The sequence below is a fragment of the Mesoplodon bidens genome, assembly GCF_964165515.1.
Source record: "Mesoplodon bidens genome assembly, chromosome: 19".
In the NCBI taxonomy this organism is placed as follows: Eukaryota; Metazoa; Chordata; class Mammalia; order Artiodactyla; family Ziphiidae; genus Mesoplodon; species Mesoplodon bidens.
Window position 1 is genome coordinate 19,402,875 of NC_138179.1, and position 18,372 is coordinate 19,421,246.

Genomic DNA, 18,372 nt, shown 5'->3' on the forward strand with positions numbered 1-18,372 from the left:
TGCTGGGACAGGCGGAAGCGGGGCGAGGGGTGTCATCTGGCTGACAAGGTCCCCGCCTCCAGGCCTTCCCGCCCTCCAGATGCTGCCTCCATCACGAGAGGGAGCCCATGGTGGCCCCGGGGCTCTTGTGGTGGCTCTAGGCGGGTTTGTCTCCGGAATGAATGGTTTTCAGGGTTGGGGCTCCGCCCCTTCTTTTTCGCTCTCATTTTCTGACTTCTTTCTCCTCTCTTTACTCCTCTCTCTCTCTGTCTCTCCTCTCCCCACTCCTGGGCTCTCCCACCTCCCCCTGGGGCTGACGAGGTCCCTGCCCAGCACATCCGGTCCGCCGGCCCCCGCGATGCGATACGCCAGAGCAGTGCCCGGGCCAGGGCCCCGCTGATCTGCCACCTTGACCCCCGCCCGTCTCTCCCCCAGGGTGAACCAGCTGGTGATGCCGCATGCATCTGTGAAAGTCTGAGGCAGTGAGTGTGGGACAGGGGGGCTGGGGGTGAGACTCCCTGCAGGAGGGAAGAGGCAGGGTTAGTGGAGGGGGAGCACTCAGCTCGCCGTGGAAGGGTATTCTGGAAGCAGGAGCAGCTCCTGCGTCACCTCCGACCTGAGCACATCCCGACCCTGGGTTTGGTCCTCTTCCTCATGAAATGTTGCCGGGATTGACCAGTGGACCCATGGGAGGGGGGCAGGTTCCCTCTTCCACTAAATCAGCTCCCTCTTCCTTCCTCAGAAGGGCTGGGGGCATAGGTCAGGGCGGGGACTGGCCAGGAACTCCCTGCTCGGTTCTGGATCCTGTCCTCCCGAATCCTCCTAGAGGTGCCAGGGCCTGACTCCTACTTCGACCTTCCTCTGGGGGCTGCAGCTTCCCAGCAGTGCGAAATCCAAGGTCACTGCCCCACGCCTTGGCTCCAGTAGACCCACACCCTTCATTGCCACCAGAGCCCAGAGAAAGGCCTGTTTCTCCTCATAGGGAGGACCGTGAAAGAGGGAAGCTCTGGAATGGGCTCCACACCTGACCTCTGACCCCCTCCCTCCAGGTGCTACTGGGACAATGAAGAACCCTTGCTCCTACCTAGCCTGGGAGGTGTCCCCCGACGCCCTGGCCCCGTAGGGCTGTCCCGAAGCTTCCCATGTGACCCACAGCTGGGTGCCCACCGGCTCTGGTCTGGGACTGCTGAGTGGCCTTGGCTCCAAGAAGCTGTGTCCTCAACTAACCTGGAAGGCTGTGTGTGCTGGAACCATACCCTGGGACAGACCCCCAGGCCTGGGTCTGGGCTGCAGGGGCCCTGGGGCCCACGAAGAAGACAGCCCACTGTGGGTATGTGGGCAGAGGCTGGCTTGTCCCCGGTTTATGTGATCCTGGGGCAGTCTCTGCCCTCCCCAGACGCTGGGGCCGGGGGGCTGGACTTCCCCACACAGCTTGCTGGGCAAGGTGCTCTCTGCAGCTTTGAAGACACGACAACCCCTGGACTGCACAGAGAAGAGGTGGCCCAAGCCTCAGGGCGGCACTTCTGGCTCTGAGGCTCCCTGAAGGGCCTGGTGTGTGAGGACTACAGCCTGTCAGCTGCGCCTCTGACCTCTTGGACGTTGGACTCAACCTGGCAGAGAAGCGCACCCAAGTTGCTAGGCGCTTCCCAGCCTGGCTGGTCGCTCTGGAGGACAGCTGTCTCTGCTGCCTTGGGCTGGCTGTCAGCTCGGAGATCTCCCAGGTGGGGGACCGTCCTGACAGGGAGCTGGCATCACCAGAAGTGAAGGCCCTGGTGGCAGCTACACACCACCTGTGCCCCAGGCTTGAGACCTTTAGGGGTTCCCCATGCCTACAGGGCTCCTTGGATCCACCACAGCACCCCCGCCCCCCAGAAGCCAGGAACTGACTCTGGCCCGCAGGCTGGGCCCTTTCTAGGGGCAGCGCCCAGGGGACAATTCCCAGAATCTGTGGGGCAGCAGCCAGGGCTCTGGCTGTCAGAGGAAGCAGCCCTCCATTAAGCTTCCTGGCCCAGGGCCGAGGCTGGTGGAGGCTGAGGCACATCGGGACAGGCCAACAGCCAGAGCCCCCTCCACGCAAGCATCAGCTGCTTTCAAATGCAGCCCTTTCCAGACACCCCCGCCCTCAGAGCCACACGCTGGGGCACGGCCGCCAACCTCTCACCAGCCCCCCAGCTTCCCCGGTGGAGCTCATCACATCCTCTCTGCTTCACACACTCCCTCCCGGCACCTCTGCTGGAATCAAGGTGGTTCTGGTCTCGATGGCCCCGTGTGGCCAGCAGGAGACCCTAAGAGCCAGCCAGCTTAGTGCTCTCTGCCCACAGGTGACTGGCTGGTGTGGCTTCAATGGTGGGGAAGTTAGTGGAGTAGCCCCTCCCCACCAAGCTCTGGGGCACCCTGGGCGGGGGGGCCCTAACCGAGGTGTGGGCTTCCCCCAAAGACCAGCCTGGCCTCCATTCCCACCCCGGCCTCAACTGGGGCCCCAGCGATGTTTTCTTGTTGTACAAGAACCAGGTCCAAGTGTTGCTTCCTCTTCCCTCCGGAAGCCAAACTGCTCCTTTATTTTTTAGAGCTGCTGATTGTGAATCTCAGAGTCTTAAGAGAGAAGCCAAATATATTCCTCTTGTAAATGAAGAAATAAAGATATTTAAGTCACGCCCCGGTGGCTCCCGCAGGAAACCAGCCTCAGGGGTACGAGGCATGGACACACTTGTACCCCACCCGCCAGACACCAGAGCCCTGGGCCTGGCCACACCGCTCGGGGAGCCAAGGTCCCAAGCGTGCTCTGTGCCTGAGAGCAGCGGCAGGGCCCAGCCCAGGGCTGGGGTCTCTGAGGCCAGGCCCACTGGGGTGGGACCTCCTGGCAGGCTGGCGGCAGACCTACCACCCCCGCCGCGGAAGGCAGAACCTCACACAGTGGCTTGTGTATTAAAATCGCGGTGAACAAACAGGCGTCTCTGGGGCGGATGGGGACACTCACAGCTTTTTCGCCTTCCTCAGCTGCCCCTTCTTCTTGGCCCCGCTTTGGAGGAGGCTGGGGCTCCTGCTGGCCAAAGACAATCTGGCCTTTCTCCGAGGCAGTGCGGACTGCGGCGACTTGCCTGAAACCCCCTTTTGGGGCAGATTCTTCTGACGCTTTTTGGCAGCAGGCTCCTTGGGGGACTCGGGAGACACGGGGGTGGCTCTGCTCACCTGGGACAGCTTCCGATTTTTCTTCTGCAGCTTTGGGGTCTTGGCGGGGCTGCTGGGGCTCGTGGCAGGGGGGTCTGGGGTCGGGCTCGTGGCAGGGGGGTCTGGGGTCGGACTCTTGGAGGCAGGCATCCCATGCACCTGGGACTGGGCTGGGGCCTTGCGCTTGATCTTCCTCTTCCTCTTGCCAGTGCTGGGGGGCTGGTCCCCACCAGCGGCTGCGGGCTTGGCTGCCTCCTCCTGCGTGGCGCCCTCGGACTTGCGTTTCTTACGCTTCTTGGTCTCTGGCAAGAACCCCTTTTTCTTCCGCTTCATGCTAATGGGGCTCGGCGTGGCCTTAGGGACTTCCTTGGCATCCTTCTTCTCTGACTTGGGACGCCTGGGAGGAAGTGAGCAAAGGAAAGAAGTATGTGGTGAGGGCAGGGTTGACCTCCGCGTCCGTGGTCCCCAAGCTGCCCAAAGCTCCCACACTGCGGTGCACACACCAGGACGTCTGCAATGTGAGGGTCTTCCCAGCCCCTCCCAAGGTGGGGGCCCCCTCTCCCGGAACATACTGGACTCCGAGGAACTTCAGGGCCTGCCAATAGAGATCATAGAGGCGGCTGGACCCGGCCGAGTGCGCCCCCTGCTGTAGCCCCTGCTGCAGCCTCGGCTGTCGGCTCTGCAGCACGCCCAGGACAGCGGTCAGGTCCCTGGTCAGCTTCTGCGGAGGGGCAGGAAGGCTGTGGCTGCAATGCTCACATGAGGCACGGCCTCTCCCTGGCTTCTGGTCCCCGTCCTCCCACCCTTGCCTGGTAAGAGCCTCTCTGTGAGGCCAGCCCCCTTCTGGACCCTCAGCCAATCCTTCTGCCTGTACATCCCTAGTCTCTCTGGCCTTGCAAGGAAAAAAGAGCCCCAGGTGCCATGTTCTGTTCTCTTCCCACAGCCCTAAGGCCCGCCCACCTCCGGGGTGCCCCATGCAGTGACCTCAGGGTTGCCAATGCCTTTCCTCCTATCTGCCCCTCCCCGTCACGTACTGAATGGGTTGTTTTTGAAACCCACTGGCTTCCAGAACATCCCTCTCTCTCCTGGCTTTTTACTACCCCTCTGAGCGTGGCTTCTCGGGTCCGCCTGCCGCTCTGCAAGGCCCTGGCCCTGCCTGCTCCCTGCAGCACCCTCTTGGAAGCTTGTCCCGCACTTGGGCTTTGATCAGTGTCTACGCTAAGGACCCCCAAACCTCTCCCTCTGGGACAGGCTGGAGGAACCAGAGCCTGCCCACAGCGGCCCCTTGAGCGTCTCACGCTCTCCACCCCTGGCCCGCCTCCGAAGGCCCGGAAACCTGGGCTCCGTGCTCACAGCTGCGTCCTCCCGTGGTCGCCAGCCCTCCCAGCTTCTCGGCTTTCTTACTGGAGCAAAGCGACAGCCCCCAGCTCACCCCACCCCGGCCAGGCACTGGCTGTGGCACCCTCGCCCCTCACACGAAGCCCCGGTTCCTGACCCTGGCGTCCAGAACCTTCCCCACCTGGCTCCCCACCTGCCCCCTCACCTCTGTTCAGACTGCCGGCCCTGCCTGCATGGCACCCTCCCTCCCGAGCCCAGGCTCACCTCGTGATGGATGTTCCTGAAGAGAACGTTGAGCAGCTCCAAGGAGAACAGCTCCTTCTGGCGCCCTGACTTGGTCTCGGCCTCACCCAGCGTCCGCAGGGTCTAAGGAGAAGGCAGCCAGGCTGAGCCCCTCGAGCGAGCTGCCCAAAGCCTTTCTGTTGCCCACACGAAGAGATTAGGGCGCCGAGGAGAGAAATGTCTCCCTGGGGGGACCCCCAACCCGCCCCCAGGCGCAGGGTCCAGCAACCCTTGCCCCTTGGTTCCCAGAGAACCACTACCAGCGGGTGGGGGAGCGGAGCCCCGTGGCTGTTACCTCAGTGACCTTCGCCAGGATCTGGTCCAGCAGCTGCTCCCACTCGGGGTCCTTAAAGCACAGCCTCAGCTCCCGCGTGGGCAGGGTCTTCTGGAGCAGCAGGCAGGCCTGGGCCTGGGGTGGGGTGGGGTGGGGGGAATGGGGTCACCAGGAGCCTCGGCACGCTGGGCCAGGGCTGAGGGAACCGCGGGGGGACCCCACGAGCTCCAAGAGCCTGCTGGGCACTGGAATAGGCCGCGCGGGAGGCGCTGTCGCCACAGAAGCTCTGGGCTCGGCCCTCACCTGCTCCTGCCCCTTCTTCTCAGGCAGGCGGGGGAACCAAGGCCTGGGGGGCAGCCAGGGCTATCAGCCAGCTGGACAGGGTTCCTGGCCCTCCACTCATTCAGTGCGTCTTCCTCCTGTCTCCAGCCCCCTCGTCCCACCCCCACCCCCAGGCCTACACCCATCAGCCCGGGGCTTCCTCTCCGCAGGTCAGAGCATGGTCTTGGAGGAGCTCGTGGGCTCGGGCCACACAGGAAGGGCCCCCCCACCCCCAGCTGCTCTGGGCCTACAGTAGGGGCGGGGCTGGCCAGGTTGGAGGGGCAGGGCCCACCCTCTGGCCCGCCCAGGGCAGCATTCCTGGGCCTCACAAATAGCCAGCTAGCCAGGAGTGGAGCGGGGAATTCAGACAGGCCCTCAGCTGGGATCTGGGAAGCCCCTTACCTGATGGCGGGGCCGCGTGTGGCTTGCCACGTGCTCGACCACGACGGGGAGCAGGCCCTTACAGAGCATCTGCGGAGGGAGGGACGGGCTGTGAGGTGGGCTGTGAGGACTGGGCCGAGCAGGGGCCCAAGGGGGCGGCCTGCCACTACAACTCACCGGGTGCCGGGAGAAGAGACTGAGGAACATGGGAGCTGTAAGCGGGCTGCTGCGCTTGGTCAGGAAGGAGCTCAGTGCCGATGAGTAGATCGGGGTCACGAGGCTCAAATCCAAGCAGCTGGCAGCCTGCACCACGTGAGAGAGAGCTGGTGTGATGCCAGGGAGAGGGGGCCCTGGCATGGGAGCAGAGCCTGGGCTGCCTTCAGAAGGCTGAAAGCTGGGTCCCGGGGAAGGCACAGCCTCAACTTCCCATCTGTGAAATGGGCAGATGATCCCGCTGCCTCCTGGGACTGGCTCCCACCGGCTTGGACTTTCCAGGCTAAGCCTTCCCAGGCCAGCGCCTGCTCACCTCAGGGCCCTGGGGCTGGGTGCCGGCGTCAGTGCCGGCTTTCTCCTTCTTCTGGGCCTTGCAGGTGGACTTGCCCACAGTGTTGCCCTTCAGGACCCGGAGCAAGTAGAGGGAGGCGTTGAAGTAGTAGAGGGAGACGGAGGAATCGGCCTGGCGACCGGCCTGTTGCACCAGCCGCTCCAGCTGGGCGTACAGAGTCTCCACGCGGTCGCCCACGTTGCGGCAGTAATGCCGGGAGCGGCACAGGTGGTGCCTGGGTGGGGAGAGCCGGGGGCGGCCAGAGCTGGTCACGACGTTACCCTCCCCCACCCCAACTCCGACCCACGGCAGGGCCAAACCCCAGGGTAGGGACGCCAGGTCCCATTTCACAGGCAGGAAACAAACACCTAAAGAAAGGGGTCTGACCAAGGGTACAGGGGCAGGCCCGGGGCCACATGCAGATGGGCTCTGAGGAGAAGCCGGAGGGAAACCAGCTCTCTGGGTGAGGCTCCACCACGGGCCAACACCCCGATCTGGCCACAGCCCCATCTACACCCGTCCCCCAGGGGATGGTGGCTTCCAGGCTCTTTTTAAGACAAAACCCAGGACCTATGTGCTCAGGACCCTGCGGGCCTGGGCGGAGTGGGAGGGAGAACTAGCTGAGAAAGTGGGACCCGGGCCTGCAGCGGGCATGGGCCGGGGCTGCGCTGTCCACTGCCCTTCCCCACCTGATCTGTGCTGCACGCTCGGCACCTCAGGTCCTTAGGCCTCTGTCTCCACCACCTCCTCTGCTCTCTACCTGCCACGCTGCACCAGCTCTCTTGCTGGGCTCCCTGCTCTAGCGCCACCCACTCGCCCGCCTCCTGGCTGCAAGTGCCTCCAAGGCCTCCCAATTCTGCGAGGGCCGGGCCTCTCGAGTCTGGCTGCGCCTGACCAGCTCTCGTGTGGACACACCTTTCTGCCGCGCCTGTGGCCTCTGGGCCTGAGGAGCCCCACAGCTCCCTGCACTGCCTCAACTTCTCCCAGGCGGCCTTCCCTGGCACCTCCAGCCTGGGCTAGGTGCCCCTGCTATCTCCCATCCAGCCCCTGCCACAGGCCCAGAATGTCGCCGCTGGACGCCCTGTCGGGTTTCCCAGCCTCGGTGACCCCGAGGGCAGGGATGGGACTGGGGGCCCCATGCTAAGGGCTGCAGAACACACGGGCGGGGTAGAGCTGCGTGAGACTTCCTAAATGATGCGGGTCCTCGGGGATCCTGGCTCCTACCCTTTCTACCCAGGGAACCCCAAAGGCCCAGCTCCCCGGGGGCCCGCCCGCGCTCACGTGAAGATGCGGGCCGTCTTGTGCAGCAGGTCCTGCTCCTGCTTCGTGCTGCTGGTGCGCATGCTGCGCCGGATGATGTGTAGCAGCGGCTCGAGCAGCTCCAGGACCAGGGGGTTCTCGGGCTGCTTGGTCACCAGCACCTCGATGAGGTCCAGGACCTGCAGCCGGGAAGGGTGGGCTCAGCCAGGTGCGGGGACGGGAGCAGAGGGAGACTGGACGGAGGGTGGGGCTGGGGCCGCCTAGCGGGCTCACCCTGATCTGGAAGTCCCGCCGGAGTGCCTTCTCCTTCTGGAGCTTGTTCTTCTCGTCCCTCCGGGCCTGGATGCGCAGCTTCTGCTCGGCAAAGAGGCTGGCCAAGCTCTTGTCCAGGGCCATCATGGCCTCATCCCCCAGCTCGTCGTCGTCCTCGCTGTCGGCTCCGCCCTGAGGAACAGATGCCCCGTGAGCGGCCCGGCCTCGTGCAGGAGACGCACACGGACGCAGGGCCCCCAGCCCGGCTCCTGCTCACCAGTGTCTTCCCTGCCTGCAGCACCGCCATCAGCTGCTCCCGGAAGCCCTGGTCCACGTCCCCGTCCCGCTCCTCCTCGTCGCTCTCCTCGTCACTGCTCTCCTCCTCGCTCTCCGAGTCTTTGTTGCCCGTGTTCTCACCCTCGTCTGAGCTCTTGTCCTGTGGGTGGGCCGCGTGTCACGCCTCTCCACCGCTCACCGCGTGTCCGCCCACCCCCTGCCCCTTGCTGGCAAGTACCTCCGCATCCCCCAGCAACTGCTGCTCGGAGGCGTCTGTGACCACCACATTGTCGTCCTCCTCCTGGCTCTCCTCGGGGTTTAGCACCTGCCGGGATTCCCAGATGGCTGACGCATCTGTTGCCCCGGCCCCTTCACCCGCCTCAGACCCCTGGGCCCTCTCAACTGCCTTCCCTGACCACGGCCGTCCGGTCTCGGCCAAAGGTCCCCATTTCAGGGAGGAAGATGGAGCCCAGGAGAGAAAGCCACCCCCCTCCAGTGCCTCCTTGATAAACCCGATCAGCCCTTGGCAAACCCAGGGTCAGGGTGCACAGCAGGAGACCTTGAAAGAGGCCCCCGACCACACTGCAGGTTACAGTCAGGACGAGGTGGCAATGAGGCAGCCCTAGTGCAGCCCAGTGCTTGGAGAGCCCCATCCCAGGACCCATTTCCCCAAAGGCCCCAACTTACATCCAGGATGAGTTGCAGGGCACGTGGAGTCAGGTGGGAGCAGATGTGGCCGAACACACTTCGGGCCACCTGGCGCATCAGGTGGCTGGGCTGGGCCAAGAGGGCCAGCAGGATCTCCACGAGCACCTCCACCCACGGTGGCTCCTGCGGGTCTGCAAGCAGGGAAAGGGCTGAGTCTGGACAGGGCGCCAGCGCCCCATGCCGGGTCCCTATTGCCTGCCACCCCCACCCCCCCGGGACGATGACCCACTGGTGGCCTTGGAACGGGTCCGACGGGGCTTCTCCCCCAGGCTCTTTTTGATGCAGGTCTGGATGTCGCCCAGGAGGTCACAGCTCTCTGTGGGGGACTGTGCAGGACAGGACAGAAATCAGGAGCCAGGCCCCATTCCCAGCCTTTGCTGAGCCAGAAGAAGGGGTGGCCAAGTGGGAGGAGCTGGCATCTGAGGCCTAGAAGACTCCAGACTGCCCTGGCCAGTCACCCTCACAATCTGGGGCACAGGACCCCAGCCAGACCCCAGGGGCAGCCCGAGAGCCGATGACCTTTTACACGTAACACGCAGGCACAGGGTCTGAGAGCCCTCAGAGACCGTGAAGCCCAACCTGCCCACCGATGCCACAGCAGTGGAGATCCTGACAAGGCTGGACTGGTCAGGCTCACAGGGCGCCAGCAGGTCCCAGCCTCCTGATTTGCAATTCTAGATCTCTCCTCCCACACCAGGCTCGACATTGCTACAGAGAAAGACCTGAACATCATTGACCTTAACAAATTTAAACCCATCTTGCTGGGGGAATAAGCTCAGACTCCAGCCACCGACCGGTGAGTTGAAAATAACCTGTGTGACTGTCGGTACCAAAAAGGCAGACTTTCCTCCATAATGCAGCAGGGCAGTGTCAGTGTTTGGGGCAGGGGTGGTGGAGCGAAGGCCAGAACAGGGCCCAAGCCCTGGCCACCTGTGCCTCCAGCTTCCAGGCTGTGGCTGGGTACCTTTTACCCAAGTCAAGCTCGGAGGCCCCAGCGTCTGGGTAGGCTCCTCGGAGGCCCCGTGCCAAGCACTGGAAGGCGCATCGAGACCGATCGTTACCCACACGGCTCGTCTACGAGCTGGGCTGAGTGCCCAAGACCGGGAAGCAAAAACCTCAGCCAAGAGGCCAGGAGGGAGTCCCGTCTCCTCAGACTACTCAAGACCTGAAGCAGCCCCACAAGAGCCAGCCCACACAACGCAAGAGGAAGACCTTCAGAGAAACCAGGGTTCGGGGCCGGGAAGAAACCATGAGGGTCAAAAGAGCTACCAGCAGCAAACTCCAAACGTGGTCAAACGTTCTCGGTGGAAAGAATAGAAAACGAGACAGAGCTGGCTCTAGAGGACCCGTCACGAGGAAGGGTGCGAGTGACGGTGTGAGGACTGCGGTGACGGGGCACAGAACACCACGTGGGGAGCGCCAGGCAAGACCACGCTGCCCTCAACCCACTCCTCATGGAGTCTGGATGTGTGAGAGTGAGACAGAAAAATCAGGACCCCACGTCCGATCGACCACCGACAGACAGAAGAACGGCCTCATCAGTGACCGGTATGCCCAGAGCCAGACCCCCTCTTCTTCTCCTTTACAGCCATCACCTCTGGTACGGCAGTTCTGGGAGGTCCTGTGGGATAGTGGAGTCAGATGCCTGTTTGAATCCCAGCCAACAGCTGTATGGCCGAGGGTAAGTTACTTTACCTCTCTGCTACCCCACCTGCCAAAAAGACGTGCCTGCCTCAAAACCGTGGGGATTACAAACAAAGGACGCTGCATGGAAAGCTCAGGGTGTAGCTGGTGCCCAGTAAGTGGATGGAGTGGTTGTTTCCTTGGGCTGTAATTCCAGCCAGGAGCACTCAGCCTAGGAAACCTGCCAACTTCAACACTCCAGAGCCTCTCATGGCCACCGCGGACCCCAGGTCTGTAACCCCTTCCCTTCCAGGCTGCCATACCTTGAAGAGGTGTATGCCCACCAGGAGTAGCAGGTGCTGGAAGGCAGTGGCCTTGGCCTCTGAGGACTGGGCCTCCAGTTCTTTCAGAGTCTTCAGCGTCCTGGGTGAGACAGGCACGCCCTCAGGCACTGTGGCCAACGTCAGTACCCCAGAGTGTCCCACCCATGCTGTGGCAACTGCGCCCTCTCACCGGTCCCAGGCCTGGCGCTGCTGCGTGGTGAAGGCCACCAGGGAAACCACGTTGCGGCTGTGGCTCAACAGCAGGTCTGCAAACTGCACCAGGTGGTAGGTCCAGGGCTGCCCATCCTGTGTCTGCCCCGGCGCCTGCCGGAACTGTGTGCTGAGAGTCTGCAGCAGGCTGGTAGTGGCAGGGTCAGGGTCACAGGCTGGGCTGGTGAACAAGGCCACACCCCACCCCATCCCCACACTGTGACCCACTGGAACTCACTAGGCCACAGCCTCGAACTGGAAGGAGCAGCGCCCCGAGGCCACCTTCCTACCCGCTGCCCACCCTCAAACCTCCTCCAGGCTGCCCAGCGCCCACCTGAAGAAGGCAGTGCCCACCACCTCCCGGGTCCGGCTGTCCAGGGGGTGAGAGAAGTGCTGCTCGGTCTCAGGGATCTGGGACGTGGGCTTCTTTGTCTCGAAGAATGAGTGGAAAAAACAAAACCTGGGGAGGGAGGGAGGGAGGGAGGATAACCCGTGTTACCCTCAATCAGTAACACCATTCTGACCAGCCCATCCTCGGGCCCTCACCGAGGGCCTGGTGCCAGGTGCTGACGATGAAAAAGCAGACATTTCTCAGGTCTGGATCCCCAGCAGAACAGAGCCCAGCCCGAACTGGGGAGAGGACCAGCATCCCTCCCTCAGAACCAAGATGTGAGGCTGTGTGGCCTCAGCCAGGGCACCACTGCTTCTGCCTCTCTTAGGGCTGCAGGGAGGGCGGGAGGGGCGCCTGGCAGATGCAGAGGCAAGCCCCCCCAAAACTGCCGACGCGCAAAGGCATCTGGGGAGGGTGGAGCCAGCCCAAGCCTCTGAGGACCCCCCCTTCCGAGGGTTCCCCCAAGGAATTCCCCTAAATCTCCTCCTGCCTAAGGGGCAGGGACGACTTGACCCCCAGGCTCCAGGGGGACCCAAACTAGGACCAGACAAGAGGCCGCTGCACCCGTGGGGAGTTCGGATTCAAGCACATCTCATGACGGTACCTGGCCACCTCCTCAATCAAGGCCTCCTCCTTCTCCGCGTGCAAGTTGTCCACGACGCTAACCAGGCGGAAGATGATCCACTTCCGTAGCCGGAACACGGCTCGCTCAGGCCTGTGGGCAGGAGGCAAGTCCGGAAGCTGTTTAGAGATGGCGAAAACAGTGCCCCCTTGCCCCGTCTTGGAGACAGGAAAACCAATCAAGATCCCCCAACGCTCTTATCACCAGCACGGGGCCACGTGTGAGAAAACCAAGGCCTTTAAGAGCAAAGGCTCGGGGGCTTCCCTAGTAGTGCAGTGGTTAAGAACCCGCCTGCCAATGCAGGGGACATGGGTTCGATCCCTGGTCTGGGAAGATCCCACATGCTGCAAAGCAACCAAGCCTGTGCGCCACAACTACTGAGCCTGCACTCTAGAGCCCACAAGCAACAACTACTGAGCCTACGTGCCACAACTACTGAAGCCCACGCGCCTAGAGCCCGTGCTCCACAACAAGAGAAGCCACGGCAATGAGAAGCCTGTGCACATCAACGAAAAGTAGCCTTCGCTCGCCGCAACTAGAGAAAGCCCATGCACAGCAACGAAGACCCAACACAGCCAAAAATAAGTAAATTAAAAAAAAAAAGAGAGCGAAGGCTTAGATCTTCCCCACCTCTCCCGGCTTGGGGAACCAGGGTACCATGCAAGGGAGGGTCCAGGCCTTTGGGGGCAGCAGCCCCCCCCCCCGCTACCAGGCCCACTCACCCGTGGAACAAAGCGTCCTGAGCTTTCTTCTGGTTGTTGGTGCTGAAGTCCACCAAGGAGTCCAGGTTGGGCTGGAGAAACATGTCCCGCAGCCAGGCCACGTAGCCCTTGAGGGCGGGGGCGCTCAGGAACTGCGTGACCCGCCAGAAGGTAGGCACGACGGGGAGGCCCTGGTTGGTGACGGACGTGAAGCCCACCACCAGGGCCAACTGCCGCTCAGGGTCATCTTGGCAGCCTTTCAGGAAGGCCCCCACGTACTCGTTCATCTCTGGAGCAAACTTGAACTGGCTCGGGAGCTGCGAGAGTTGGGCACAGCACTGGGGTCACCAGCCAGGAGGGATCCAACAGCGCCCCAGCTTCTTCCACAACAGGCTATACTGAGGCCCAGGAAGCACCCTCCCTTGTACCAGCTGGGTTGCCCAGGCGCCCCAGAGTTTAATCTCTGTAACAACCCTTTGCCCTGGGCCCCTCTAACTGTTCTGCAGATGAAGCAAATGAGGCACAAGAAAGCTTGCAAGTAACTTCTGAGGGTCACAGGGCTCCAAGTGGTGCAGCTGGGATCCGGCTCCAGTCAGTCTGGCCCCCAGCCCGTGCTCTTAACCCCTGCTCTGTATTTTCTGAGCCTGTCCTTCACCCAGAAGAGGGCAACAGCAGCTCTCCAAAGCTGGTTGTAAAGATGAAATGAGCTACTAACAAACCCAGCAGCACTTCCTGTGAACAGGAAGGTCCCGCTCCTCTCATCTCGCGGGCAAGCAGGAGCAGCACAGAGAAAGGAAGCAAGCTGAGCAAGGTCACACAGCCAGCTGCGGTGGAGTCAGGACGGGAACCTGGCAGACCCAGGTCCGGGATTCCGTGCTCTTAAGCACCAGTTGATTCTCCTGTGGAGCACTTAGCTTAGTGTGGGGTGCACAGACTGCTCAAGACAGCATCAGGGGGGAAAAAAACAGCATCAGGCATGATGGCTGTTCTCGCTGTAACACTAGCTGGGGGTGGAGGGAGGTCTGGACAGACTGCTGGCAGGGTATATAGATATAGAGGCGGGGGGAGCAGTGTGTAGATATAGAGGCGGGGGGAGCGGTGTGTAGATACAGAGGCGGGGGGAGCGGTGTGTAGATACAGAGGCGGGGGGAGCGGTGTGTAGATACAGAGGCAGGGGGTGGGGGGGTCGGCCCTCACGTAGCTCACTTTATGCAGAGAGAAGGGACACCCGGGTCCCAGGTCCTCCCAATAGCAGCTGTGCTTGCCCATCCCAGGCAGGACCACTGACACGGAGAGCAGGAGAGCAACCCGCTCTTCCAGAAGCCAGCTGACCCGAGGAGGCCCCCCCACCCCGCCCACTTCTTGGCAGGAAGCAGCCCAGTCACCTGGCCCTTACTCGCAGGGCTGGGCCACAGGGGGCCGCACCCACCTTAGCAGTGACCATGTGCTCCCCGTAATGGCGGATCAGGTCCCCCTGCATCACCAGCTGCAGCTGCTCCTTGGACAGCAGGGGCAGGGCCGCGCCCAGCAGGCGGAAACACAGGTAGCTAAGGGGGCACAGGACAGAGCCTGGTCAGAGCCCTTGGACCCCTGGCCCATCCCTTGCTTAACAAACCAGGGAGAAGGGATGGAGAGAGGTCAAGCACTCACGCACCTGGCCGGCCAGAACTGCTTCTTCAGGAGCCCTTGTTCCACAACTTCCTTCCAGAACCGTGGGAAGCTGTCCTCCTGGAGCGCCAGGCGGAGCAGGTCCAAAGCCACGGCAGGCAGCTTGCGTTCCTTCTTCACAGAGGTGGCCGCCATCTTCATCACAGTCACCAGCCTGCAGAGGAAGGCGGAGGGGACTCAGGGGGCACTCCCTAAACAGATAGGGCCAGGGGCCTGGGGCCACATGGACACCCGACCCCAGGCCATGGCGCAAACCCGTGGATGGAGAGGCAGCCCCGAGGCCCAGAGAGCCCATCTCCCCGCCTCCCTCACACCTGGGGATGCTCTCATCTGAGAACAGGTTGACCGGTCCCATCAGCTTCTCCAGCTTCTTGGGCACCTTCTGCTGGGCCAAGAGGAAGAGCTCCAGGTGCTCAGGGGAACCAAGTACTGAATTCAAGTCGGGCTTCAGGACTTTCGGCAGGACCTCCTGCAACATGGCCTCTGGGATCTGGCGTGGGGACACGGGTTGAGGGAGGGGGCCCCCCTCATGGCACCCTTTGTCTCTCCCCGTGGGGTGAGTTCCTTTGGGCCCTGTTCCACCTGCCAGGCTCCCGTGAGGCCCCTGTCACAGTGCCAGCCCAAGGAGGGACAGCCACAACCCACCTTGCCAGGCATCAGAATCAGAGGGTATTCCTTAGAAAGCTCAAATTCCCAAGTCCCTGAAGCTGGGTTTTAAACAAGCACTCCACTGATGCTAATTGGCCCTAGACCACCCTTTTAATTATTCCTCTCTTGGGTTTTGCAGAACTAGCCCATTTCTTATACGAGGTGCCCCACGTGAAGGTCCTTCTGGCTCTGTGGCCGCGGCTGTGCAGAAAGCCTCGGCCTGGGATGTACCGGTTCCTGCCTTTTCCTCAGCAGCAAAGGATTCTAGGTACGAGCCCACCTCCATTCCCCACATAGGGCAGCGGGGACCCCCGAGGAGCCAGCTCTGCCCAAAACAATGGTAGACATGTTGAACCCACCGGGCACATGCCAGGCACTGTTCTACAACGGCACTATCCAATATGGCAGCCATTGGCCACATGTGGACACCAAGCACTTAGAATGTACTAATCTGAATGGAAATATGCTGTAAGTGTACAACACACTGGATTTTGGACACTTAAAAGAATGTAAACTACCTCTACAGCTTTTCTGTACTGATTGCACATTAATACTTTAGACACAGTAACATGTTTTATTTAGTCTAATAAACCATACCTATTTCTTTCTCACTTTTTAAATGTAGTTACTACAAAATGTCAAGTGCCACGCACATTTCCGCAGGACAGTACTGCGTTTCTATGCGTAAACACACGTCTTCTCCATATTCCTCTACAACAGGCAGCGTTACCCCAGGCCCCGTACCTGCGAGAGGATGTCCACCAAGGCCTTCTGGGGCTGTTCCTGCAAGTGGTTGTAGTGCTGGCCCAGGACTTGCAGCAGCTTCACCGACTGCATCAGTGCCTCTGAGTCCTGGTACCCCCAGAGGCAGAGAGGGTGTGAGCAGGGCATGCCCTTTCCCCCCCACCACTCCAAGCCAGTCCACATACCCCAAAACCCCCAAAGCTCTTACCTTCACCAGCCTGCCTGACTGAAAGAGGGCTAGCACCCCAAACAGGTTTCCAAAGAGAGCAGGTCTCACCATCTCCTAGAAAAGGATTCCAGGCACTGGTGAGAAGGACCCAAGCGTTCCCCAACCCCGGGGCTGCTGACCTCCCCGGAGCCACTAACTCTCACCTTCTTAACCTTCTGCAGGTCGTATTTCTCTTGTATCTGCTGCAGGATGCTGCACAAGGGGATGTCTTCAAAAGCCTGTAACAGCTGCCAGGAGGAAAGGAGCGGTTCCGGGGGAGTGGCCCAGCCACATCCCAAAGGCCTCCATCTCCTCCCACTTCTCCCTTCAACTTCTGCCCAGAGGCCTTGGACCCCCGCTCCCACCCCAAGGATGCCTCCGAAACTGCCTACCCGCCTCTGAGCAGTACTGATGATAGAACACAGCTGTGAATGGACCTGAGTCTTGCCTCCCTACCTCATGCCCAGCTGGGGTTCCGAAAGTACCTCCTTGGGCCGCTAGATTGCTCAACTGCGATTCCCAAACCCTCTGTCCCCACAGCCTGCTCTGAGCTCCCCCCAGGCAGATCCTCAAGGACCAGGTCTCTACAGCCCTTCCATTTGTTCAGACTCCTTAGAGATAGCCTATAATTAGTTGAGTGCCCCCTGGGAGAAGAGGGTCCCGAACCCTGCAGAGGTAAGAGAACCCACCCCAAAGCTTACTACCCCCAGTAAATGTACCTCAGAGGCTGGTCAACCCATGTACCCAAAAGCGAACTCAACCTTCCACTGCACCTGCCTGGGCTTCTCTGCACACAGGCCGTGCTCATGCAGTTTTCTCCGCGTCCACGTGGGGACACCTTCCCCATCAACTCGAATGCCACCCCACCAACTTCTCGGCTGCCACTTCTCCTGCAGCTGGGACATCTACCCTTCTCACTCCCCCACCGTTTTGACCAGCAAGGCTGGACCCCTTCCAGGAGCCGCCACCTCACCTGCGCCAGGGCCAGACTGTAGCAGGGCCGGGCTGTTTCTCGTCCGACCCCGAGCCCAGTGATTAGGCGCTTCAGGGCGTACTTCAGCTCAGATGATCCCTGAGGAACCAAGCACATCCCCAGGTGGGCCAGTGAAAAGAACCGCCCGGCACCCAATCATCCCCGCTCCTCGGCGCGCGCTCACCTGGGCCTCCACGTCCGCGACCACATGACCTCGGGCCCAACTCCTGGGGCCCGCCGCTACATCTTTGCCGGGATCTATACAGCCCCCTGCCCCAGGTCCCGCCACCATACCTCTGGCCTTGCGCGCAGATACTCCAGCAGCTTCTCCGTGGCCTCAAGCCGCGTCTCCTGCTGCGGCTTCGCAATGTCCCAGAAGAAATCCAAAAACTCGCGGCTGTGCTTGAGCAGGCCATGACGGTCGGCAGGCCGGGCGCCACTCTTCGGGGCCTCTCCCGGAGCCGGAGGCTCAGCGACGTCCATACTCTCCGTCTCCGCCATGCTTGTCGAACACGTGGGCTCTGAAGACTGCCTCTTCCAGGTCAGGTCGCGGCGCATGCGCACTGAATTGGGTAGGCTGGGGGCGGGGCGGCCTGGCTCTTCTGTTCTCACGGAGATCAGGAGTTTGGATTTTGTTCTGATTGTGATGGGGAATCACCCGAGGGTTTTACGCAGGGACAAAGCTTGATCCTACTTACACTTTTAAACAGATTATCCTGCTGTGTGGAGGATGGATTGTAGGAGAGCAGAGTAGAAGCAGGAAGACCAGGTGGATCGGACCAAGGTAATGTGAGAAAATTCCAGCCAATTTGGACCTGGTAGTGGGTGATGGAAAAGAGAGGGATGTTAGGTTTGGGGCTAACATCAGCGGGTAGACTGTGGTATCATTTGAGCTGTGGGAAGAATTCTCTTCGTTGGGGGGAGCAGTGAGGGGGAGGTGGTGGGATTGAGTTCTTTAAATCAGAGATACCTCTTTACAGTGCGGCTGAGGAGTGCGACTGGCCACCCCTGTTTCTTGGCTTGAGAACCTGTCTCTGAAGGATTGTCGTTCAGAGACCCTGGCGCTCTGGGAAGCGGGGAGGTGAGGGCCAGCCCTGGCCTTGAAATTCCACACACGCAGCTCCAGCCCCTTTTGTATCCCCTGAGACACCCAACTACTCATCCTCTCAACCCCTTCCTTGCTCTGCTGTTTCAGAAAGTGAGAATAAGTGGTTTACCTTGATACGTGTGGTGCCCCAGGAGTCAGAAGGTGAGCAGAAAAACACCAGCCCGGCTCTGTGTCCCTGGGTAGGGGTGTCCTGTGTTGCCCATGGGCGAAGCCCAGACACCAGGTGCCTAAAAGGCTGATACGAAAGTAACCAAGAAGTAGGAATGGCACGTGGCGTCCAGGAGGCTTGATCTTTGTTTCCAGCCCAGATGAGGGAGATCAGCGGAGCGTGGCCTGAAGGGGAGCACAGAGATGCCACCAGTGCGCCAGG

At 61.4% G+C, this 18,372-nt stretch overlaps 2 protein-coding genes across 3 annotated transcripts in view; one reads left to right on the top strand and one right to left on the bottom strand.

Moving 5' to 3' along the window:
* The window catches only part of SPNS2 (SPNS lysolipid transporter 2, sphingosine-1-phosphate), a 41,341-nt gene extending 38,709 nt beyond the window's left edge, over positions 1–2,632 (top strand). For both annotated transcript variants that reach the window (XM_081219242.1, XM_081219241.1), the window contains 2 exons: positions 415–461; positions 1,029–2,632. In XM_081219242.1, coding sequence (XP_081075368.1) covers positions 415–457 — 43 coding nt within the window. In that variant the 3' untranslated portion in view covers positions 458–461; positions 1,029–2,632. The remainder of the gene's footprint in view (positions 1–414; positions 462–1,028) is intronic.
* On the bottom strand, positions 2,573–17,467 carry MYBBP1A (MYB binding protein 1a). Its single transcript, XM_081219240.1, has 26 exons — positions 17,189–17,467; positions 16,895–16,993; positions 16,086–16,169; positions 15,922–15,996; positions 15,714–15,821; positions 14,636–14,811; positions 14,308–14,475; positions 14,083–14,200; positions 12,675–12,970; positions 11,935–12,045; positions 11,274–11,399; positions 10,920–11,087; positions 10,730–10,829; positions 9,013–9,109; positions 8,763–8,914; positions 8,314–8,400; positions 8,077–8,235; positions 7,821–7,991; positions 7,569–7,726; positions 6,270–6,522; positions 5,921–6,046; positions 5,765–5,833; positions 5,063–5,176; positions 4,750–4,851; positions 3,720–3,868; positions 2,573–3,544 (listed from the first exon to the last, which is right to left on the bottom strand). Exons 1-26 carry the CDS (start codon positions 17,450–17,452, stop codon positions 2,953–2,955), a joined length of 4,122 nt encoding a protein of 1,373 aa, XP_081075366.1. The 5' UTR covers positions 17,453–17,467; the 3' UTR covers positions 2,573–2,952.
* Between the last annotated feature and the right edge of the window lie 905 nt (positions 17,468–18,372).